The following is a 25,112-nucleotide window of genomic DNA, read 5'->3' on the forward strand; positions in this document are numbered from 1 at the left end:
GGAGGCTGGTGGGGCAGTGCTGCACTTGCCCTAATGGAGCAGCCTCCACTGGGGTGGATGTGGGACTCTTTCTATAGCTTGCTTAGTCCTCATTGGGCTGTTCCCCTTGCCTTTGGTTTTATTTTATGTTTCTGCAAAATCCCCCAAGCATGCTGACATTTCCCTCTGCTTCTCAGCGGCCCTGTTTCGGCTATGATTCAGCCTTGGACGTTGCTGGACTACAGCTTCCAATCAGCCCGAGCCAGAATGGCCGGTAAGCAGCAACATCTGGGGACCCAAGCTTGGGAAAGGCTGTGTAGTCATTGGCACTCACCGCCTGAATTCACTGTTAGTGGGAGTGATTGGTGTAGTTGATTGTGGGCGGAATTAAGATCTATGCATTTACAAAAACAAATTATGTTCTAAATTACGTGTGTACGGCTACCTTGAGAGGAGCTTTACACTGAAAGGCACTGTATACATTTCTTCAAGCAGATAATTGAGGTGGTTGAGTCCAGGTTCTAGTTTAATCCCTAGGAGAGCTTGGTTAGGAAAGAGGCTTTGACAAGAATCTAGATCAGCCCTCATGCTGATCTGGAGCTGGCGGGAAATGTAGTCCAAACCATCTGGAGGGCACCAGGTTGGTGAAGGCTAGATGAGTTCTAGGTTTATTCCAACTCAGTTTGATTGCATAGCTGAGCAACTCTTTGCCCAAGCAGGTGATGAGGTGGAAGGCAAAGTGAGTGGTGGTTTTTGTACCGAATGATAGAAAATGGAGGGGAAAACTCAGCACATCACGAACCTTTTATGGCGCAAGGCTTTCAGGGCAATCTTAGGGCTCCATCAGACAACCATCTGCTTGCACAAAGCCAATGTGGAGGTTAGACAATGCCAGGCCTTCACTGAGCATTCGTTCTAGCTTGTTTGCAGGTCATTCTATGGCAATGAGCATTCTTCCTGATGTACTTCTGCCTCTTTCCATTAACTATTGGTTCATCCCACCCTTCCCTGTCGCTTTCCTAGCTGCAAAAGGTCCATTTTTTTTTTTAGGAACCTAGGAAGCTGCCTTGTACAGAGTTAAACCATTGGTCCATCTAGCACTGACTGGCCGTGGTTCTCCATGGTTTCACACAAGAATCTCTTCCAGCCCCATCTGAAGACACCGTTGGGGATTGAACCTGGGTCCTTCTGCATGCAAAGGAGATGCTCTACCAGTGTGCTACATCCTTTCCGCTTAATAATATAAAAAAAAAATTATGTCAGTCAACAAAAACAAAAATATGTCCTTGTGTGTTTGTTTTGTAAATGGGTTTCTTGTGACAGAGAGCTACTTTAGTTACATAAACCTAAATATTTGGTATGTGTTTGAATTCCTCCTGCAAAACAATCTGGGCATACCCCTGTTCATGTCTACTCTAAAGTCCAGTCAGGCTTCTTTCCAAGCAGGTCAGCCCTACCATTAGGTAAAGCATGTGGGGGGGGACCTTTGGCCCTCCAGATGTTGCTGGACTACAACTCCCAGCAGCCCCAGCAAGCATGGCTAATGGCCAGGGATGATGGGAGTTGCAGTTTGGCAACTCCTGGTGCGGTGAAGGTTCTCTACACCTGAGGTAAAGTGAGATGGCTGCCTCAGGCAGGTGATTTTGAGTGTCACGAAAAGGCAGCACATTGTTGGCTATTCAATTGATTAGGATTCTGTTTTTCCTGCCAGGGAGGAGAAGCAGAAGGGTTTGTGGGATTTTCTGCTTCAGATGCCAAAATAATGTGACTTGCTTGGAGTACTGTGCACCTTGCCTTGGAGAACCAAGCCCATCCTGAATCTCAGGAAAGTGGGTATAGGATTGAATTTTGGAAACTGAGAGATTACTCAGTGACACAGTAAATACTTTGTACATGTTTAGAGACACATTGTTGCTTTGCATGGTTCAAGCTGATCTCTTGGGGGTGGGAAGATCCTCTTTCCCTAATTTAATAACAGTGCTTGCTTGTTCCTGGATTGGGCTGGCTGTCAGGCTGATGAGGCAAATTCAGAGAGCATAAGGCTATCAACGGCAACTAGCCACAATGGCTATGCTCTGCCTGCATTGTGGGAGGTGGGGTGTCTCTCAGTGCGAGTTGCTGGGAATCGCAAATGGGGAGAGCGCTGTGCATCTGGATGTCCATTGTGCTAGAAATGCTTTTTAAGATGTTTTCAAGGTTGCTTATTTAAAGATGTTTTTAAGTTGTTTTGTTTTAATATCTTTTAAAGTCTTTTGTTTTTAAGATGTTTTAAAGGGCTTTTAGTGTTTTTGTTTGCTACCCTGGCCTCCTGGGAGGAAGGGTGGGATATAAATTTATTAAATAAATGAATAAATAATTGTGGGGACAGGATACTGGACTTCTCTGAGCAACCAGACACTGAGGGTGGTATTCAGTGCTACTTCTACTCAGAAGTAGACCCACTGAAGATAATGAACATGGCTAAGGTCCATTAATTCCAATTCCAATGGGTCTACTCTGAACAGACGTGAGTTGGCTACAACCAAGCTGCTTCCATTTTTTCTTTGTCTATTCAAACATAAACTTGGGTTGTGTATTTGAGATTTATCTGGGTGGTTGCCATTGTTGTTGTTTTTCAAAGGTAAGGCAGCAGTTCTACATGGGGTTAGTTGCCTGGGAGCACGTTTCATTCAACTCGGTAGGGCGTATTTCTGAGCAGATCTGCACAGAATTGTATTGCATTTACATGTTTATTTTTTTGCGTACAGATGGAAGTTGCAGGAAACATTTGGGTAAGTGCAGGCCAAAACACTCTTGCAGAGTGGCCAAATTCCACTAGCCTTCCTGTATCCTTACCAGGTGCTGGTGTCTAGCTGGGAGTTGGCAGGAGACATTCCAAGCCCAGCACTAATTTAAACAGTGCCCTGGGCTTGTTGCAACAAGCTCTCATGCTTGCTTGACTTCGACAGGAAACCCCTCTTGTGTCCATCCTTCTGGGTGTAATCTCATCTTGTTTTTGAGTACCTTGGAAGATCCACTTTCAGTTACAGAAGCCAAAGAGCGGGAGAAGAAGAAATCATCTGCAGAGGCGCCAGGGTGGACCTCTGTGACCCCCAGGAACCTGTCACGCCCGTTGATCCCTCCAGCATAACTTCAACCAGTGGTTCCCAACCTGTGGGTCACGACCCCGCAAGTGGGTTGCGAAACCTGTGCAAGTGGGCCATGGGCTTTCTCATGATGGCTTGTTGTGCATCACTGAAGGGATGAAAGCCTTGCATGACTCTCCTGGGTTGTTGGCGTATTCTAATGCTGTGTTGATGTTTGTAACCAAACGTCAGAAAGTCTGGACTCCTTACATTTTCACACTTGGGGAATCGCTCGAGAGTCACCATATCAAAAAGGTTGGGAACCACTGATTTAAGCCATGTGGCTGTAGGATTGTAGAGCTATCATTCCCAGAGTGATTTAAAAATCAGTCCCTCTTTCCAGGGAATTGTAGTTCTGTGAGGGGAACAGGGGTCTTCTAACAACCCTCAACACCTTTCACAAACTCCAGTTCCCAAGATTCACTAGGAAAAGCCAGGACTGTTTAAAAAATGAAATGGAAATGGATTGCCTTCAAGTATGAATAGGGTTTTCGTGGTAAGCGGTATTCAGAGGGGGTTTCCCATTGCCTTCCTCTGAGGCTGAGAGGCAGTGACTGGCCCAAGGTCACCCAGGGAGCTTCATGGCTCTGTGGGAATTCGAACCCTGGTCTCCCAGGTCGTAGTCCAACACCTTAACCACTACACCACACTGGCTCTCGAGGACTGTTTAAAGTGGAATAATACTGCTTTAAATGTGTCGTTCAGAAGGGGCCTTGATAGATCAGCCAAGTGACTAACTTCCAGTGCCAACGCTGTGTGTTACAAATTCATTGACCGCTGAGGAAGACCCCTTGGAGGTTGAAACACATTTTAGTCTCTAGCGTTAAACCATTAATTGATGTTAAACCATTCAGCTTGATGTTAAGGCATCGTTCTGGACAGCTGAGAATACAATCATAGTATTTTAGAGATTTCATTCTTATGAAATGGAATTGTCAGTGTGGTGTAGTGGTTAGAGTGTCAGACCTGACCTGGGTTCAAATCCCCCCTCAGCCATGAAGCTTACTGGGAGACCTTGGGGCAGTCACTGTGTCTCAGCCTAACCTACCTCACAGGGTTGTTGTGAGGATAGAATTGGGAAAGAGAGAGGCATGTTTGTACACCGTCTTGAGCTCCTTGGAGGAAAGGTGGGATATGAATGTAATAAGAAGAATAATGTTACAGGTGCATATTTTTTTGTAAGATTAAAGCTGCATTTTATTTTTGCACCCATTTTAGCAGCAATCGAGGCACAGTTTTGCTCCTGCCTGGTCCTGGACTCCAACTCCCATCAGCCCCAGTCAGCAGGGCCAACAGTCAAGGGTGATGGGAGTTTTAGTTCAACAACGTCTAGAGGGCCGCAGCTTCCCATTATCTTCTTTAGAGGGTGATGCGTTTTACTTCAACATCTAGTTAACCTGCATTTGGGGATCCACCTGCTCATTCCGCTGAGTGGGCCCCCCAACATCTGTCCCAAAGTCCAGTGTTGATGGCACCACGGCCCTCTACAGCCTAAAGGGAAATATATTGCTGTCTCTGCTGAAATTTAGCAGGATTTTTTCCAGTCTGTTTGTTTTATGGGATGCAGTCCTGTCACTCCTGCCTCGAGCAGGCAACAGTTTTCCCGTCCCCACCCTGCGCTAGGGAGACTTCAAACAGCCTGGCGAACGGAGAGCATCATGTTTCAGAAGCTGTTGGTCGTGCTGACTGATGATGGCTGGAACAGCCGTGGGCCTCCCTGTAGGATGCTGGCATCACCAGATGCCAGCTGGCACTTCAAACGCTGCACCAGGGAAGCCCTTGTGCTTTGAATCTGTAGCCCTCTTCATCCCTGAGGGTCAGGGTGAGTTGCCATTGAAAAGTGCCTAAGAAAAGAGTGCAAGCTAAACCCTTCCAGACGTTGAAAGTATCAAACCTGGTTCCCAAAAGCCAGCCCTAATCTGATACTTTGCTATTATGACATTTATATCCTACTTTTCCTCCAAGGAACTCCAGGTGGCATATATCGTTCTCCCTCTCTCCATTTTTATCCTCACAACAACCCTGTGAGGTAGGTTAAGCTGAGAGATGGCGACTGGCTCAAGATCATGTGGTGAGCTCCATGGCCGGCAGGGGATCTGAACTTTCGTCTTCCAGGTCCCGGTCCAACACTCTATAAGCACTAAACCAAACCTGTTTGCTTCCTTATTGTCAAAAGAGCCTGGGTTAGTGTGCATGGGATTGTCAACAGCAACCCTGCAGGGTTGGTCAGGCGGACTTCCTTGTAAACATGCTGACTGTAAGGACTTGTTGAACCAAAGTGTTCCACGAGTGGGTGAGTGGAGGGAAGCCGTTCTTGGGTACACTAGCGGAGAACTGAAGCCAGTTTGAGCTCAGCTATTGTTGTAAGAATTGCACATGGTAAAGTAATGTTTGTTCTGCATTTCAGCTTCTTGCTGCATCATTTTATAACATTTGCACCATATGACAATGGTGGAGTAGAACTTTGAGCCCAAATCTCTCTGGTTTATGTCCAATATTACCCATTGCACCAACTGCTCCCTACTTGGCACCCTCTATGTTGTGAATGACAGCACCAATCATCTCTAGCCAGCATGGCTGTCCAAAACATTTGCAGGACAGCAAGTTGGAGACGGCTGCATTATGCCGTATTGGTTTTCTCAGACTACATTTAGAAGCGTGTTTGTTTCAGTTTTGTCCAGCCCTAATTTAGAACTGTGTCATTGGTGGTGGTGGTGGGGAGACACTCTATTTAAACCTTCCCCCTGTGCTAATTCCCTGACTTAAGATTGTGTTCCCCCCAAAAACCTCCCTGCTGTTAACCGCAGAGAGGAAAACATAAAGGCATGATACAACACCATCTAGCCCATATAATTCAATCTACAGGGAAAGGTGATGCAAGGTCAAGACTTAATTTGAGCCTTAGAGTTAATTGGAAAACACTAAACATCATTGAAATGCACTGTGCAATATTTGTTTTAATAATAATCAGCCAATGGAACTACTCATTTGCTTAATTCATCCAGGCTTATCTGTAGGGGAGGTGATGTCTGGTCAAAACCCTGAGCCTTAATTAAATGACACTAAACTACACTGAAATGGGCTGTGTAATATTTCTTTACCCATCAGCTATATTAATGCTGTTGGATGAAATGGCGGCCAGACCTCTGCTGCTAGAAGCTGTTCTGACTGCATGTGCTGGGTAGGTTCAGCCCCGGAGCACACAGGATCATAAAACTAGCTCTCTGAGCATGTGCAGAGTGCTTTCACCTTATCATAATGAGAGCTAGTCCCCACGCTTCCAGGATTGGGACTGATGTAAAACGAGGGTGAGACACCATTTTCAGCCCAAGGGCCACATTCCCTTTGGGGCAACATTCTGGGGGCTGTGCGTGTGTGCTGGACGCGGGCAGAGGCAAAAGTGTGCAGAGCAAGGAATGTAAATGTTACCCTTGTACAGTTGGCCACTTTCTACACACACTTGCACAGCCCCCTCTGTCCTCCCTCCTGACGGACAAGAAGCGCGATCAGAGTTGAAGGACACATTTCAGTGTGGAAAGAACACTCAAGGAAGGTGCAAAGCAGGGCTACTGGGACGTGTCACCTGGGGGGAAAGGGTGTGGCTTTGAGTGGGTGTAGCCTGGGGAGAGTCCCGGGGGCCAGATCAAGAGGACTGGAAGCCACCTCCGGCCCCCAGGCCTGAAGTTCCCCATTTCTGTTGCAAAAATTATTCCCCCCCCCCAATGCTATTTGACCGGTACTTGAAGCTGTTGGGAGCGATCTTTAAGAGATTTGGGGCGAGGTGCCATCAGTACGCTGATGATACTCAGCTGTCTTTCTCTGTAGCATCCAAATCAGGAGAGGCTACCAGTGAGCTACTGGGCTAGGACCAAGGTGCTAGCATTGGCATACAAAGCCCTATACAGCTTGAGACCAGGATGCCTAAAATATTGCCTTCCCCCTCTCCCAACATGCCCAATCATTCACTGCATTCTGCAGGCGAGGGCACCTGCACGTACCATCCTATCAGAAGAGCCGTTTGGCACACGGTTGGAACTGGGCCCCTCCCTACTGTTCTTTCGTCGGCAAGTACAGACCTTTTTATTCCGACAGGCCATTGGAATAGAAGATGTTTAAGGATAGCGTTTAAGAGGTGTCCAATATTGTTTTACTGCCTTAATTGCACTATCTGTAAACTGTTTTTAACCATTTTAAGTGTATGTTTAAAGGTTTTAATGTCGTATAGAGTTTAATTTAATTTTAATTGCAGGTTTTTGTATGTTTTTATTATATGTATTCATTTTTTACTTGTAAGCCGCCCTGAGTTCCAGCTCTGGAAAAAGGCAGGGTAATAATAATAATAATAATAATAATAATAATAATAATAATAATAATAATAATAATAATAATAATTTAGTGTGGCTGCACCTACCCTTTGGAACTCCCTCCCACTGCATATCAGACAGATTCCTTCTCTGTTGCCTTTTTAGTGCCCGCTAAAGATGTCCTCCTTTCTACAAGCCTTCTAAAAAAATTTATCCCAGTCGGTATCTGTCCTGGATCTAAACTGATTTTATGTACGTGCTGCTGTTGATTTTAAACTCTTTTTTTTAAATATTTATAACTTTTTTAAAATTTGCTTTTATACATGCGATTGTTTGAACTGTTTATATATATGTCTTTTGCATACGTTATTATCTTGTAAATCTCTTTGGGATGCCCTAGGGGGAGCAATTCATAAATAAATATTATAATAATATTTTATATTATTTGTTGAATTTATATCCTGTCTGGGGTGGCAAGCATAAAAGCCAAACAATTTCACAAGGAAGAAAAGCATTTGAAAGCCTTCTAAAATCACAATTAAAACATTTCAAATCCAATTACAATTTTAAAAAGATTCCAAAACACAGTTAAAACATTCTTAACAACAATAGAAATATTCTAAAAACCCAGTTAAAAATATTCTTCCCCCTGTGATCTTTGAGTTGCTAGGAGAGGCCTGCTTCAGCCATCAGATGCCTGGGTAAACGTTTCCCCAGGTATTTGATGGCTGCAGCGGACTGCTGCAGGCAACTCAATATCATTATTAATTGATTAGTAATTAATAACAAATTGCTCAATAAGACCTGGAGTTAGACCTTAACTGTGCCAATCCTCGCATGCATTCTTGGCATCTCCACACACACACCCTTTCACTTGCCCTGGATGCCCTGGTCAAACTGCAGAGGGAAGGAGAGAAGGGAAACTGCCCGAGAAGCAAGATCTGATTACTCGGGGATGCCACCGGCAGGATCTTTTACATGCAGCGGCTGGAGGCGCATAAAGCAGTTACTGTGTGGCCCCCGAGGGGAGGCATTTTGAAGCTGATGACACCGATACCGTATCACCCGAGAGATAAACGCACCAAACAATTAGATGCGGGAGATTAGAGGCCTCGGGAGTAGATCCAAGAGTCGACTCTGGTTTCCCCTTTGGGAGCTGGCAAACAAAACCTTCTGTTTGCAGGAGGCAGCCGGTGAAGAGCCTACCTGTCGCTTGCCCGCGCTCTCTCTCAGTGGCAGAGCATCTGCTTTGCACGCAGGAGGTCCCGGGTTCGATCCCCAATGTCGCCTCCGGGTAGGGCTGGGAATGTCCCCTGCCTAAAACCCTGGAGAGTCTTTGCCAATCAGTGAAGACAGTAGGATAGCAACAAGGGAGAGGGCCTTCTCAGTGGTGGCCCCTAAATTATGGAATGATTTTTTTGACGAGGTGTGCCTGGTGCCAACACTGTTATCTTTTTGGCGCCAGGTCAAGACTTTCCTCTTCTCCCAGGCATTTTAGCATGCGTTTTTAAATTGCTTTTTAAAAAATGTGTTTTTAAATTTGTATATTTGTTTTTAATGTTTTTAATTGTTGTAAACCACCCAGACAGCTTCGGCTATGGGGCGGTATACAAATACAACAAACAAACAAACAGATACATACATACATACATACATACATACATACATACATACTGGGCTGCATGGCCCAAAGGTCTGACTCCATTTTGAGTCAGAATATTTCTATATTTCAATTTTGGAACCTTGGTTCTTGCACCTGATACCAAAATGGAAATGGACTGCCTTCAAGTCGATTCCGCCTTGTGGCGACCCTATGCATAGGGTTTTCATGGTAAGTGGTATTCAGAGGGGGTTTCCCATTGCTTTCCTCTGAGGCTGAGAGGTAGTGACTGGCCCAAGGTCACCCAGTGAGCTTCAGGGCTGTGTGGGGATTCGAACCCTGGTCTCCCAGGTCGTAGTCCAACACCTTAACCACTACACCACACTGGCTCTCTCTTAATACCAAAAGTGAAGCCAGTTTGGTTAGATCAGGCAATCACAAAATACATACAGCCTCTCAGCCTATCCTCTCACCCATAAGGACTAGAAAGTTGGTCTGTATTATGGGTGAAGAACTTCACACCTAGAGGCTGAATGCAGACTTCTAAGCCTTTCAGTCTGGTCCCCAGGCCACATCTCCTCTCTCCAGGCCACACCCCTCACTGGCCCTGATTTGCACCCTAAGAGTTTTTTCCCGGCTGGTATGCAGCCTAGAACTCTGATAATGGCTCTCGTTTGTCTTGATGGAGGATGGAGAAGGGTGTGTGTTGTGTGTGTAGGAACTAGCTTCCTGTACAAAAGATAAAATTTAAATGTGTTGCTCTTCCAAATTCTACCTCTGGCCCCGACCACCACTAGCATGTGGCCCCCGGAAGCTTGCCCAGGAGGGAATGTGGCCCTCGGGCTGAAAAGAGTTCCCTACTCCTGTTGCAGAGGGTATTCAGCTAGATGGGCTCGTGGTCTGATTTGGCAGAAGGCAAGTTCATACAAGCTCGTCCTATAGATGTTTGTTTGGGTTTCCACAGGACTTGATGCTTTGCCACGCAGGTGTTTTGTCTGTCTAATGCGTAGCCTCCTTTGTCTCCCACAGCCCTCAAGAGGTCTTTTGATATGGAAGAAGCTGAAGAGGTGCCACATTTTTCTCCTTCCTCCCCACCCAGCTCTCCGCTCAGTCCCAGCCCGCCTGGCATCATCCTAGCCACTGGCCACGGAGAAGGAAAGAGAGTGGGGGCTCCCACCCAGCCCACTTTCCAAGCCTGCATCAGCCTGAGCTCTAATCCCAGCCCAGCTCACAGCCCCGTCCTCAAGTCGAGAATCGGCACTAGCCTTTCGTTCAACTGCGGCACCATCCACCAGCCTCGGGCCAACGGGGCCAACCTCACGAGGGTCTCGTCGTTCCAAACGAGGCTGAACCCCAATGGCTTCTCTTCATCTTTGGGGCCAGAGAGTGAGAATGAGAGTCTCCACAGCTCTTCTTCCAGCCTGGAGTGTCCGACGCCCACTAAAGGCCCTCGGAATTCTGCCCGGCAGTCCGAGTTGCCAGAAGTCGGGGCCCCCCAGCTCCCTAGTCCTCTCCTAAAGAAGTTCTCCTCCCACGGCAACGTCTTCCATGCCGAGGTGGGTCAGCCCATCTGGCAGGTCTCCAAGGCCACCGCGAATCACTCCTCGCTGCCGTCGCTGGATCTGCACATCGCCGAAGACCAGGGATCCAACCCTATGCTCTGCTCCGCTCCAAACGTTGACCCTGCCGTCCTGCGGAGCTCCAGCGAACACAACTGCATCGTCCGTCTGCCGAAGAACAGCACGCCCATGAGAAAAGAGTCTCCCCTCCCACCCTTTGAGGTAGGCCAGTTGGCAAGCATGACCCCTCCTGCCGCGGCCTCCAGGCAGACAACAAAGTTGCAAAAATTTCCCATCAGCCTGGATGGGTTGACTGGGAAGACTCCAGAGGGTACTGTCCCGGCACCAATGGCTGACTCTACGCCCAAACCTTTGTCTAAGACGCAGGTTCAGATCAACCTTGGCACCAGCCCTGTCCTGTCCCGTCAACCCCCAGGAATAACCAGGGAGGATAGGGCTATTATTGGGAGTGGCGTTTCCCTGTTACCATCACCCGGAAGGCTTCCCGGGGTAACAGGCAGTGAGATTTCAGCATCGCCTCCTCAGGCAGCTTCCTTCCGGCTGGTGTTGGAGCCTCAGATAGCGCAAGTCACCTCCCAGCCATCCGCTCTTGGGTACCCGGTTTCAGTGCCTCTGCAAGGCATGTCACCCACGTCCGTCCCCAGAGAGAGCATCTGCGGGGCCCTGTTTGTGAGGATTGACCAAGAGGCCTCCAAGCTTCAGACGCCAGTGCTGCCGCCTTGCCTAAGGGAAGATCTCCTGACGGAAGGAAACAGGCCTCCAGAGGTCTCCGTTGAGAAAGAGGATTTGCCAGGGAAGGGCATGATGAAGGAAGGTAAGTGACGTTGCTGCAGAAATTTCACCTGAAGTTAAAAAAGAAAGAAAGGATGTTCTCTTCAAATAATACCGTTCAGGAATTTCAAGAGCAGCCAAAAGAGGTTCAGGGTTGTATCTATCTAAGCTCTGAGACCTAATGAAAGAAATGAATCTAAATTAGGCACGTCTATGAACTTCAGTGAGTTTACTCTGAGTAGGACTGACACTGGAGACGACCCTTACTAGTCCTGGGGGATACCAATCCGTGGTGACTTACATTTCCGCCGCAACCTGCAGGAGCAGTGGTATGTTGAGATTATGGAGGGAGATTAAAATGGCTGTCTGCGGCTGGTGCCAGGGAAGGCAGGGGCCCAAGGCCAGTATTAGCGATGGTGGGGCCCTAGCAACTGCCTGAGGATGCCTGGTGCTGGTACCAAGGTTGCCCTGTGGACTTGTTCCAGCTATGTGGGGACAGGCTGTTATTACTTGGGGCGAGGGGGGAGGTACTCTGCACATGCTCAGGGTCACTTTCCTTCCTTTCCTGTTTCACCCAATTAGGAATTCAGAAAGCTGATCTATATATCCCAGGCTCACTCCAGAACCTGCCCTTCCAAGTGTGTGTGTGTGTGTACATATATATATAAAATACACACACACAGAGATCCTATTCTATTTGACTTACTTACATCCTCCTTTGCCCCAGGCCACAAGTTTTAATTTGCCGTCACATTTAATGGCCTAAAAAAGGCCTCCAAAGCCTTTGAAAGATGTGTATGAGCCCCGCCCAAGGGGATCAGAGACACACGTTTGAGGCCTGCAAACCCCGCACGATCCTCGCTGTATGTCCTGCATCCTGTAGTGTGATGCATGTGCTTCCCCCTTGAGGATGGCGCAGATTCCAAACCGTCATTGCTTTGGGGGGGGGGGTTAACCACTTCGGCTGCAAAAGGTGGTAAAATTTTGACGTGTGTGATTTCATCACAGAGAAACATTGCTGAGGGTAGACAGCATAGAGAGGGCACCTCGCCCCACATCACCTCCCTCCCTCCCCTGAGGGCATCATGTAGATATTAAACACCGTTGGGGACAGAGTGGTGCTCTGCGGCACCCCATAGCACAACTGCCAGGGGTCCAAAAAGCACTCCCCCAACACTATTCTCTGAACTCTGACCCATAGGGCAGATCGGAACCACTGTCACCAGGGCAGTGTCCACCACACCCGTCCCACAGAGCTGCCACGGTCAGTTGGTATCGATCGTTGCCGAAAGGTCAAGGAGAAAGAGCAACGTTGCACTTCCCTCGTCCCTGCTGTCACTAAAGCAAGTCGACTAAGACTGACTTGGTCCTGTGCCCTGGTCTGAACCCAGACTGTAATGGGTCCAGGTAGTCTCTCATCCAAACCTCTGTGGCCAGACTCAGGGTTTCTCCAAGAGATAAATCAACATGAAAAGGGTTCTCCCCCGCCCCAGGGCAGGAGACTGGAAAACCATTGTTTTAAGACGAGCTGCCCAGCTGTTTCCCCTGCAGGAATGAGGCATGCAGCTGTGATCAAAGTAAGTGAGAATTCCCCTCCAATATCGACCATTGTTTCCTGGCACCTCTAGGCCATTTCTCTCTTTAGAGGACACTATGGATGGGCAAATCTAAATTCTGGTTTCCTTCAGTTTCTAATGTTTCCAGTCTTCAGTTCGGTTATCTGCATTTCCACATCAGTTTGTGATTTATTTATTTTTAAAAAGCCTGTATGAGAATTCACCGGTGTTTTAGGGTATCTCCTGCCTAACATGCACGTTTTCTGCAAGCAATCCCCCCCAACAGAATGCATTTCTGCATGTTGTTTTCACCAATATATGCATTTGGATGGACATTTTACCCTCGTGTAGGCATTTTTATATACCTAGCTTGGCTGGAGAATGGCGCTGCAAAATTCGGTGACGTGCCAATTTTGAAGGATGGCTGTGTTTCAGTTCACGTACTGTTTTGGAAAATTCAAATTAGGTAGGTTCACCTTTTAAATGCGGACTGAATTGAAATCCCCCCCTCCCCATCCTGAGAGGATGCTGTGGGTCGCTTGGCAAGAGGTTCAAGCCATAGGCCTTCTCCGCCCACGCTTGCAAAGTCTGCTGCTGGCTTTCCCTTCCCTCGGGGTCAGCCACAGTTCCTCCTCATAGCTTTTCGATGAGACAGGTCTTGGTTGGTGTCTGGATGGAAACTCAAGCAAGTTTACTTTCCAGAGTTTCCTCATATTTGAGATGTTAGGAGGACAAAGCGGTTCTCTGTTCCAGTTTCTTCTCTGTCATGTTTGCCGCACAGCCTCTTCTCTCTGACTTTGGAACGTGCTGGCTCTCTCTCCATGGACGGTTCAGATAGGACGTAAGGTGAGATCTGCTGCCCCAGACCGAAAAAGTCAACTGGTCCAGTATTCCCTGTTTGCATACTGGTCAGCCTGATGCCTCCAGGAAGCCCACAAGCAGCACACAAAGACAACAGTACTCTTTCATGTTCCCTTCCCAGCAACTGGCATTCTGTGGTATACTGCCCCTGGATCTGGAGGTTCCATCCAACTGTTGTGACTAGGGTTGCCAAGTTCATGGCCTGAGACTGATCCTGATCCTGTATCTTTAGGAGAAGAGAAAGTGAGCCAAGTGCAGGTGTTCTTGCAACACTGTAATGAGAAACACCACAAGGTGGAATTCTCATTTCCCCCTGCACAACTGGGGCCCAGCCTCCAAGAGGTCTTTTGTATCTTTAAAAGTTGTGCAGGGGGAAGGGAGAATTCCACCTTGTGGTGTTTCCCATTGCATTGTTGCAAGAACACCTGCACTTGGCTGACTTTCTCTTCTCCTAAAGATACAGGATCAGTCTCAAGCCATGAACCTGGCAACCCTAGTTGTGACTGATGGTGGGACTGCCATCATTATTTTACCTGCAATACACCAGTGACAGAACTTCTAGGGTGTTGCATTGTGGGAAAACTAAGATGGTGGTGTCTGGGCCCCCACAGCTGCCCAAGTATGCTGCCAAGTGGTAACACTTGACCTGTGGGAAACGATGCAAACACACATCGAGAGATCTCAAAAACTCAAGTTGATCAGGGCTTAACAGTGGGATGAGTCAGATCACAAGCTGCATTCTCTCCTTCAACCTGCTTTCAGCATCAACCCAACAACGACCATCTGTCTGCATCCTCAGATGAGCTCTTTATCAGAACTGCTTTTTGTTTTGTTTTTGCCCAGGAGAGGCAGGTTCGGGCAAAAAGTATGTGTTCTTCTGTAGATCCGGCTGTTTTTCAGTAGAACTCAATGGTTTTGTACCAAAGCCAGCTCTGATTGTGTATGTGTGTTCCCCCTCCCCTGAAAAAAAAAACCCCAATTTTCTTGACTTTCCTTGGCTTGGAGACAAGCGCTGAAGTCTTTTGGCATTGCCTTCTTATTCCGCCCCCCCCCCACCCTGCTCTTCCGCTCCACCCTGCAACTATAGGAGGTGGCAGAAGGCCAAACTGTACTTTTTAAAAAAAATTGTTTAAACACTTACCTCAGCAACAGATGGGAACAGCTGTGTACTCATTCAAGGTGAAGTGGGGGCGGGAATTCTGTGCTGTTTTAACTGTGGGCTCTCCAGACACGTTCCCTGTGTGGATCTGGGGAGGACACCCCCCCCATTGCGTGCACGCACGCACGCACGCGCACACGCACACACACGCACACGCACACGCACACACACACACACACACACAGGATGAAAACCATTGCTCTGGGCCCTCCAGAGATGTTGGACGACAACTCCCATCCGCCCCAGCCAGCATAGTCAGGGACAATGTGAGTTGCCTTCTAAAACCACTGGAGGGCACCAGGGTGGCGAAGGTTGCTGTAACTGAAGCATAGCACATGTCTGCCTCTGTTTACCCTCCCCTCTATCTCCCCAACTCTGCATTTTAGATTGTAAGAACTATGGGGCAGAGACCTTGGATTTTTTGGCCCTACTCTACCAAGCATTATGCATTCTAGCGCCACTAAATAAATAATAATTGTCCTATGCCCAATTCTCCACTAAGGCTCAATAAGAACATAAGAAAGAGCTGGCTGGATCAGGCCAGTGGCCCATCGAGTCCAGCATCCTGTTCACACAGTGCCTAACCAGATGCCCTTATGAGAAGCCCACAAGCCGGTCCTGAGAGCAAGGGCACTCTCCCCAGCAGCTGATAGCCAGAAGCATAGTGCCTCCAACAGTGGTGGTAGAACAGAGCCATGGTGGCTAGTAGTATTTCTGTCTTCTCCCCCCCCCCATACCATCTCACTCAACCTCTGTACATTGGTTGTACATTGGTTAAAATAGGGTTCAAAAATGAATTCTGTTTAGGGAAGATTTACAAGAATGCATATACCAGGCAAAACTGTGTATAAAGATGTGCATGGAAATGTGTGTGAATTTCCATGCAGGCTGTAACAAAACCTCCGCAAATATGTGCGGAAATGGGATGAAACAAATTCAAGACTGGAAAAATTAGAAAATGAGAGAATCGGCCATTGACAGATAAGTCTCTCCTTAGTCTCATCCAGTGTGGCCAATGGTGAGGAACAGCAGGATCTGAACTCCAAAGACATCTGCAGAGCCACAGATTTCTCCACCCTGGGACGAACACAGCAATCCTGTCGGACCCCATAGCAACCCTATAGGAAGCTGGCGTAACTTAACAACGATGTAATTTAGCGCTGCAGTAAGTTACCGTATTCCAGACTCCATCGGGGAGGGCCTTCTGCTGGTTGAGCCGGCAGGTGAGTGTGGCCCTGAGTTTTGAGCCGTAGGTCACGAGCAGAACGGGGTTTGGAATAGGTGTTCAGTCTCTCCTTGTCCTGTCCTGCCCCTGCGACACCCCTTTGTGGCTGGCTTATGTTACATCAGTTGAGCCAGGGGGAGGGATTTATGCCACCATTTCTCCAGCTCAGCCAGGGGGTTGGGATTTAATGCCAGCATAGCCCTGGCTGAACCAGGAAAGCCCAAAATCTGTTGATTCCAAGTTCTCTCATCCCAGTGGATCTTGGGTTTAGATTGCATTGTAAATCTTGGATGTAAAGAGAAACCACGATGCCCAAAATCCAGCCTTGGGAATATGAGGCAGGGAGCTTGTATCTCCGAGGGAGACAGGCAGCAAAAGGGATGTTTCCAGAAAGCATCCCCGTAAGCCTATTACGACCTTCTGTGGAGAACGCTCTGATTCAGCCTGCATTGGTAATTAAATCTTTGTTAACTGAACACATCCCCGGATTACTCCTTTCCTCCTTGGGGATGACGCATCCCCAATTACTCCCTGTCTGCGGGGGGACCGTGAGCCTGTGACGTTTTTCTCTTTGCGAATTGCCTTTTAATATAAGCACACTGGCACGCCCCAGCTGTTCCCACTTCATTGTGGGGATGCTTTTAATAACCTGTCCGTAGATTGGGCCTTCCTTTCCACACGGGCGCTGGCACGCAGGCCGAAGAAGGGTGGAGCCACAGCCCTGTGTTTGCTGAAGACATCTATATTATATAGATATATTTAACTAAAGCACGGAGCCAGATATCCTTAGGAGCGTAACTCTCTCCAAAACACCTAGCGCTTGAAATATTTGTTGGTTTAAAATATCATGGCCTGCTTTTCCACTTCAAAGTTCACAAAGAGTAGTAGAAGCTGGACTGTGAGGATGAATGGGATTCTGCCCCACTCATCTCAGTCTCCTCTCAACAAGCCCCTCTCTGCCTGCCTTCTTGCTTATTAACAGTCGAGGGGGTGGCAGTGCTTGCTGTCAACGTCTTCCTCCTCCTTAGCATCAGTGGTGCCTTTGTAGGATTCAGCAGGGAAGAGGAGGAAGTGAAGAATAAAGCTGAAATTTGTTGGCTCTGCCTGTCATTGGCTCTTCCCTTGTCAATGACAGCTCTGGCTCCGCCTACTGATGGGCTCTCTGCCTTCCGCCCCACCGCTCCCAGTCAGCATTAGCTGCTATTGAGAAAAGCAGTTTTCAAGAACATGTTGTTATGTGCCTTCGAGTTTGAAGCGACCCAATGAATCGGCGACCTCCAATAGCATCTATTACAAGCCACCCTGTTCAGATCTTGTAAGTTCAGGTCTGTGGCTTCCTTTATGGAATCAATCCATCTCTCATTTGGCCTTCCTTAAGAACATAAGAACATAAGAAGAGCCTGCTGGTTCAGGCCAGTGACCCATCTAGTCCAGCATCCTGTTCTCACAGTGGCCAACCAGGTGCCTTTTTTTCTACTCCCTTCTGTCTTTCCCAGAATTATTGTGTTTTGTAGTGAATCAGGTCTTCTCATTATGTGTCCAAAGTGAGATAACCTCCGTTTCATCATTTTAGCTTCTAGTGATAGTTCTGGTTTAGTTTGTTCTAACACCCAATTATTTGTCTTTTTCACAGTCCATGGTATGTGCAAAGCTCTCCTCCAACACCACATTTCAAATGAGTTTATTTTTCTCTTATCTGCTTTTTTCACTGTCCAACTTTCACATCCATACATAGAGATCAGGAATATCATGGTCTGAATGATCCTGACTTTAGTGTTCAGTGATACATCTTTGGATTTGAGGAACTTTTCTAGTTCTCTTATAGCTGCCCTCACCAGTTCTAGCCTTCTTCTGACTTCTTGACTATTGTCTCCATTTGGGTTAATGACTGTGCCGAGGTATTGATAAGCCTTGACAAGTTCAGTGTCCTCATTGTCAACTTTAAAGTTACATAAACCCAAGAACATAAAATCTGCCATAAAGATCCAAAAGGTGAGCGTGGTGGGTGTGAGTGGGTGTTTTCAGGGGAGGCACACGGCAAATGAGACAGTGGTTAAGGACCATCGCTCAGTGGCAGAGAATCTGCTTTGCCCGTTGGCATCTCCAGGTACAGCTGGAAAAGATTCCCTGCTTGAAACCCTGGAGAGCCGCTGCCAGTCAGGCTGGATGGACCTTTGGACTGATTTGATATGAGGCAGCTTCCTATTGTTAACCCTTTCTTTGCTTGCTGCTCCCCTCTCGCATCATTCTTTCAGCTAAAAGGAGAGGTTGGATAGCCCAGGGCAGGGGATTTTGTAGCATGACCAGTGGAGGATGTCATGCAAACTATAGACCTGCTAAAAATGGCCTCTTCTGCACAACTATTAAAGGTGTGGGAGCCTAGTCCTCTATTTGGCATCTGGCCAGTGGCGCAGCCATGTGGCCGCCTTTACAGTGTGTTTGAAGCACTTTCTGAGCCAAGCTCAGTTTAAAAATTAAGAACACTAAGGGGGGGCATTGAAGTTGCTCAACAGCTGTGAGCAGCACCCAGACGGCAGACTGAGCAGGCACAGGCAGGTCACCTGGACATTTGTCTTCCCCACTGAGGTGAGATAGATTGGGATTCGTGTGGTGTAGCAGTTAAGAGCATTGGGCTGGGACCTTGGGAGATCAGGGGTCAAATCGCTTCTCAGCCATGAAGCTCATCGGGTGGCCTTGGGCTGGTTGCCATCTCGCAGCCTAACCAACCTCACAGGGTTGTTATGAGGACAAAATCAGAACCATGTTTGTACGCCACCTTGAGCTCCTTGGAGGAAAGATGAAATATAAAGGTAAAATTAAAGAAAGAAATAGTTTTGAAATGTGCATTAATACATTTTCATTTATTTATTATGGGTTGGTTATGATGTTGGACTACGACCTGGGACACCAGGGTTCGAATCCCCACCCAGCCATGAAGCTCACTGGGTGATCTTGGGCCAGTCACTGCCTCTCAGCCTCAGAGGGAGGCAATTGGAAACCCCCTCTGAATACCGCTTACCATGAAAACCCGATTCGTAGGGTTGCCATAAGTCGGAATTGACTTGAAGGCAGTCCATTTCATTTTGTATTCAACGTAATACTAAGCTGAACATTCCATCAATGCAAGGACCTTTCCTTGCACAATGGAATGGCCTCCCCCATGCCTCCCCGAAATCTGTTCTAAGTGTTCCCCTGACCCTCCGCAGCAGATGTGGGGGTGGCCCAAGGCACATGCAGTAGAGAAGAGGGGGGGGAAATCCCCATGTGCCAGTTGAATTTGTTCTGCTAGCGCAAGGATTTAGTTGACTGACTGCCTCTCTTTTTCTCTTGCTGTTCCCAAGAGAGCCCAGGGCAGCAAACATCAAAACGTTAAAACATGCCATTTAAAATTCAATGAAACATATTTCATTTAACACAATTAAAACCTTCTTAAGCATTTAAAAACAATTTAGAGCCATCTAGAAACAATTAAAAATAATTAAAAGAAAAACCATCTTAAAACCATCATATACCCTCGCAGTTAAGATGAATTAGCGCGTGCAAGCTTGTATCTTCGCAGCTTTCTTTGCCCTCTGCTTTTGGCGACGCACAAGCGATCACCCTACCGGCCACCCTAAGAGGGGCGGGTGCGGGGAACGGTTGAAGCGGTCTCTTCCCATTTCATCTTCCTGAAAATGGGGAGCTGCTTTAGACCGAGTCAGGCCATGGGTGCATCTAGCTCAGTACTGTTTACACTGAGAGGCGGCAGCTCTTTTGGGTTTCTGGCTGGGGACATTCTCAGCCCCACCTAGTGGGGCTGGGGTTGAACCTCGGACCTCCTGCATGCAAGGCAGATGCTCCACCACTGAGCCCTGGCCCTTCCCTTTAGCCTTATACTGAGGCCCCATCTGCACTACACACTTAAAGCACTCGGGCATTATTATTATTATTCAAAGAGGTTCACACAAACAGTCCAAATGCCATAGCACAGCACATAATAAAAAGTATAATCACTACATTAAGAAAATATATATATATATACATCAAAGCATAAATGAGCATAAAGCTCAACAACAAAGCCAAAGCAAAAATATTTAAAAACTAACCCCCAAGCTGATATAAAAATATCTTCCATCCCCCGAACCCCCATAGCTCAACCCAAAGGGCCAGAAAGTCTTCTGAAAGAAGCTGCATTTGAAGGCTTCCCGGGCTGGAGGGTGGGGCAAGGCAGGTGGAAATAGCCTCCCCTGATGACAAACCGAGTCTCTCTCCCCTCGTACCATTTTGAACAGCCCTGGCTTCCCCCAAAGAATCCTGGGAACTGTAGCTTGCGAAGGGTGCTGAGAGTGGTTAGGAGAACCCTGTTCCCCTTACAGGGGCCCAGTTCTGGGAGTGGTTTAAATAGTGTCTCCCTCTTCCCAGGGAGGTCTGGGAATTGTAGCACAGTGAGAGGGTCTCCTAACAACTCTCAGCACCCTTAACAAACTACAGTTCCCAGGATTATTTGGGGGGGAAAGCCACGAATGTTGAAAGTGGCATGATATTGCTTTAAATGTATAGCGCAGATGGGGCCCAGTATTGTCTGCACTGACTGACAGCCTCTCTCTGGGATTTCGGTGAGGCGTCTTCCCCAGCCCTGCCTGGAGGTGCCGGGAATTGAGCTGGGACCTTTTGCATGCAAAGCAGGCGCTCTGCCGCTGAGCCGTTCGCTGTTGCAGGCAAATCCCTGTGTGTGTTAACTTCACGGTTTTGCCACCCTACAGATAACGGCAGGTTCCCATCCTTCAGGTGCTGGTGACGCTATCTGTCAATCACAGTTTGGTGAGAACCAAAAGCCTTGACGTTATATTCGACAGTTTTGCTACAAGGGAGGCGACGTAACAAGGGCTTGATAGATTAGGAAATTATGCCCGTCTGCACTCGTTACCTATGTACGCCGGGGGATTTCACAGCTCGTCCATTAATCATCATTCCAAAGAACATAAATATGTCTCAGCGATTTTTTTGTCTGAATGATAATGGAAAGGAACATGACTCATGTGTTCATGCGCATATTTATGTTCTTGACAGGCTGGTGGATTTTGTCCTCCGCTTGGGGAAGCTCCTAGGTAGATCTTTTCAACACCGGGAAGATTAATGTCTGTGCCTAAGCGTCACTATTGTGACTAACACGGTGGGATGCAACAAGTTTCACCTGTGGAATGCTCAGTGTGGAGGGAAATCAAAATATATATAGGGTGTGGACATTCATTAATATCGAAAAAAGAGAGGGGATGTCCCCAGAATGTCAAGAAGGGAAGTTGTGGAGGGAGTGTGGAGGGAGCCTCTGAGCATCTGCAGAGTGCCTTTATGCCAGGGGTGGACAATCTTTTTTTTTTACCCAAAGGGCCATGTGCAATGATGGGTGTGGCTGGAGCCAATGGAGGGTAGAGCCTGGGCCATTCAGACATCAACACACTCGTTCACACATGCATTAATGGGGAGAGGAGGGCTAATTTACATGGGGATGATTTTGTGTGGGAATGACACCTCCACCCGCTGTCCTCATTGGAATCACCCACCCCATTTTGCAGGAAGGAAGCAAAATTCAATGGTGGGGGGAGATTCAAGGTGGGCATGGGCAGTCACATGAGCTGCAACGCAGGCCATGAGTTGCCTTCGGGCACAGAGGGTTGCATCCAGTTTTAATCCTACTCAGACACATTGAAATTAATACACATGACTAACAGTGGTCCATTATTTCCAATAGATCTGCTCTGAGTAGGACTTATTTGGATGTCACCCAGCGTGGTGCATGATGGGAGGAGACCTCCAGATGCTATTGGACTCTGACTCCCATCAGCCCCAACCGGTGTGGCCAATGGCCATGGTTGATGGGAGCTGTAGTCCAGCATCATTTGGAGGGCCACAGGTTCCCCACTCTTGGTGCATTTCTATCATTTTTCTTCCCTCCCCTTCCACTCAGCTGACCCCTCACTGTTGCATCTTCCTCTCTTTGTGCCCCGATTCAATTTGGGATGCGTTTGTTACCCTCCTATTCTTAGGGCAAGGACCACCACCGCCCCGCCGAACCTGCTCTGCCACCTTCTGCTGTGACTCACTGCTGAAGGCTCTCCCCTCTTTGTGGGCTATGTTTGGGATTCGTCGACTCCGCAAGGGCCTATCCTTCCCCGAATCTGAAATGCTCGGAGGGCGATTGGATTAAAGATAATGCTAGAAAAACAAAGCCAGGGTGGGACTTCATCCAGCAGGATGTTATCACCAGTTCTTGGCAGCTGGAGAGTGAGAAAGGTTAGGGTGCGCCACTTCGACGCGAGCCTGGATGGCTAAATGTTCCACCTCCACTCTCGGAAGCAGTATGCCTCTGGATTCCAGTTGCTGGGAAATGCAGGCGGGGAGAGCGTGTTGTGCTCAGGCTCTGCTTGCAGGTTCCCATTAGGGCATCTGGACATCTGGTTGGCTGCTGTGCAAACACAACATGGGACGAAATGGGCCTGTGGATTTGGCCAGCGAGGCTCTTCTTCTGTTCTGATGGGCGTCCCCCACAGGCGTCTGGACCACTGTGCAAACAGGATGCTGGACTAGATGGGCTTTGGGCCTGATCCAGCAAGCCACTTCTTATTTACTTGCATGTATGTTAGAAGCAAGAGGTATCCTCTCTCCTCCTCCGCCTCGGAGATTTAACTCCTAGAGACCCCGGTGTGTGAGCTGATGATGACCTCTGAAGAGCGAAATCTTGAGCAATTAAGACTAAGTACTCCCCACAGTCAGGGGTGGGGAACTAGCGTCATTGGGGAGGGTGTGTGTCCTGGGTCCCCCCCATCCCCGGTGGGCTGCTTTGTCAGACGGGTGGTGATACATCCACCTGTCTATCACTGACATCATTATGACATCAGGGGAAGCATTTTGCCTTTGAAGCAAGGCTTCTCACCACTTCCCAATCGGCTCAGAGGCAGAGACTTCAAGTCCTGCCCTGGCCAGGGGTCAGGGGCTCTGCAAAGTTCCTCGTCAGGAGCTCTGTAGCCGCCAATAGCATATGTTGTAAACCACCCGATTGATACACCTCTCTAAAAGCATCGGAGCAAAGCGTGTGCAAGCCGTAGAGATACGGAGTGAAGACGATTCTTCCTTCCCTTGTCATATTATCAGAGGACTGGTTTCGTACGGATTTACAGGGGGAAACTGTGTGATAGCTTCTGTTTGACAGTAACGTCATGTGAACCATGCGAATTAAAAGGGGATGCAAGTAGCACCAAATACACACTAAACCACCTGGTTTGTTGCAGCACATTCTAAATAGGCTGCTCTTTGTTGCACCACATTCTGAATATCACCATGCCCTCCAGGCTCTTGCTGAGGAGTTGGATTGTCCGTCTGCCGCTGAAGGCGAAATGCATTTGGTGCAGCTATTGGCTTCAGAAATCATTTGTGTTAATGCAATTTGCACAGGTTCTATTTTATTTATATGTAAACGTTTGTCAATATTATTGCACATGGGAGTATGTGTATTATTGCACATGGGAGTTTTATTGGCCATTTGATTATGATACTGGAGTTTTTTTTAAATGACTTTCATTTTGCTTTATACATGCTATAAACTTACATTTTATTTATAGGCCACGTTGACTTCTTCTTTTTGCATTAGTTAATATTGGTCAGGGAATAAATCCTCTTAGGAGTTGTAGTCTATCAACATCTGAGTGCACATGGTTGAAGAATACTGTTCTAGGGTGGCTTGCCTGGGTGCACAGTCTTCAATGTGGCGCATGGGTGTCTTTTTAAAGTGATGTGCCCAAACAGCCCTGCCCCCTGGAGCTTCAAACGAAGGATATACTCAATACCGAGGGAGTTACCCTTGAAACAAAAGCAGCCGCGATATCTTGCCAAGTCTGCTCCAAAGACGTCCCTCGGGCTGGGCACGTCTCTCTTTAAGAGGAAGAACCAGTGGTGACATCAGAGGTTCTTAGCAACCGTTGCATCACCTGAGTTCTGGTTCACCTCCACAGTCCTCTTTGCGCCGGCATTTCCTCTCTGGAGTTCGTTTAAGTCATAGATGCAGGGAAGGAGAGGGTCCTCCCATGAACGCCTGAGGGATGGAGGACATGGTCCTGTTGGAGGCCTGTGGGGAAGATGGCATAAAATAAAGGAAGGTATGAGGCTGTGTCTATAATGGGGAGCAGAATCTGGGGACAATGGGGGTGGTGGAAGAAAGGTTAGTGCTTCAGTCTGATGGCACTCATCAAGGCTCCAGGGATCTATGGTGGCATGCCTGGCTCTCGCCCCTTCCAATTTTATCCTCACAACAACCCTGCCAGGTAGGCTAGGCTGCGCTGAGAGAAAGAGCAACTGGCCCGAAGTCACCCAGTGGGTGTCGTGGCTGTGAGGGCTTGAAAACTGTACCCCCCCAATCCATCCACCCTTGCTTCTAGGCTGGGTACACACTACACATTTAAAGCACATGACTTTCCCCCAAAGGAATCTTGAGGATTGTAGTGGGTTGAGGGTGCTGGGAATTGTAGCTCTCTGAGGGATAAACTACAGTTCCCAGGATTCTTTTGGGGGGAAGAGATGTGCTTTAAATGTCTGGTACACAATCCTAGCATGATTCCTCTAAGAGAGGGACGGGAAGCCCACGTCCCTCCAAATACTGCAGGACTCCATTGCCCATCAACCCCAACCAGCAGTCCAACGGCCAGGAATGATGGGGGTTGTAGTCCAGCAGAATCTGAAGGGCGGCAGATAAGCCGCCCCTGCTCTGACCATTTTATTAGTTTTTTCTGACACTTATATCCCAACTTTCCTCCAAGGAGCTCAAGGTGACATACGTGGTTCTCGCCCTCCTCGTTGAACCCCCACAACAACCTTGTGAGGTCGCTTAGGCTGAGAGATAGTGACTGGCCCAAGGTTGCCCAGTGGGCTTCATGGCTTAGTGGGGATTTGGACCCTGGTCTCCTAGGTTACAGTCTAGCATCC

General features: G+C 47.9%; 1 protein-coding gene across 5 annotated transcripts in view; it reads left to right on the plus strand.

The window, feature by feature from the left end:
• The window catches only part of SEPTIN12 (septin 12), an 84,745-nt gene that overhangs the window by 11,857 nt on the left and 47,776 nt on the right, over positions 1 to 25,112 (plus strand). For 2 of the 5 annotated variants that reach the window (XM_061599302.1, XM_061599304.1), the window contains exons 3-4: positions 7,574 to 7,660; positions 10,038 to 11,402. The exons of 1 other annotated variant lie outside the window; for it this stretch is intronic. In XM_061599302.1, the coding sequence (XP_061455286.1) occupies positions 7,574 to 7,660; positions 10,038 to 11,402 (1,452 nt within the window). Of the gene's footprint in view, positions 1 to 7,573; positions 7,661 to 10,037; positions 11,403 to 24,167; positions 24,290 to 25,112 lie in introns of those variants that run through there. 2 more of the 5 variants (XM_061599303.1, XM_061599307.1) reach the window with 2 other exon arrangements.

Source organism: Rhineura floridana, chromosome 17, assembly GCF_030035675.1.
Source record: "Rhineura floridana isolate rRhiFlo1 chromosome 17, rRhiFlo1.hap2, whole genome shotgun sequence".
In the NCBI taxonomy this organism is placed as follows: domain Eukaryota; kingdom Metazoa; phylum Chordata; class Lepidosauria; order Squamata; family Rhineuridae; genus Rhineura; species Rhineura floridana.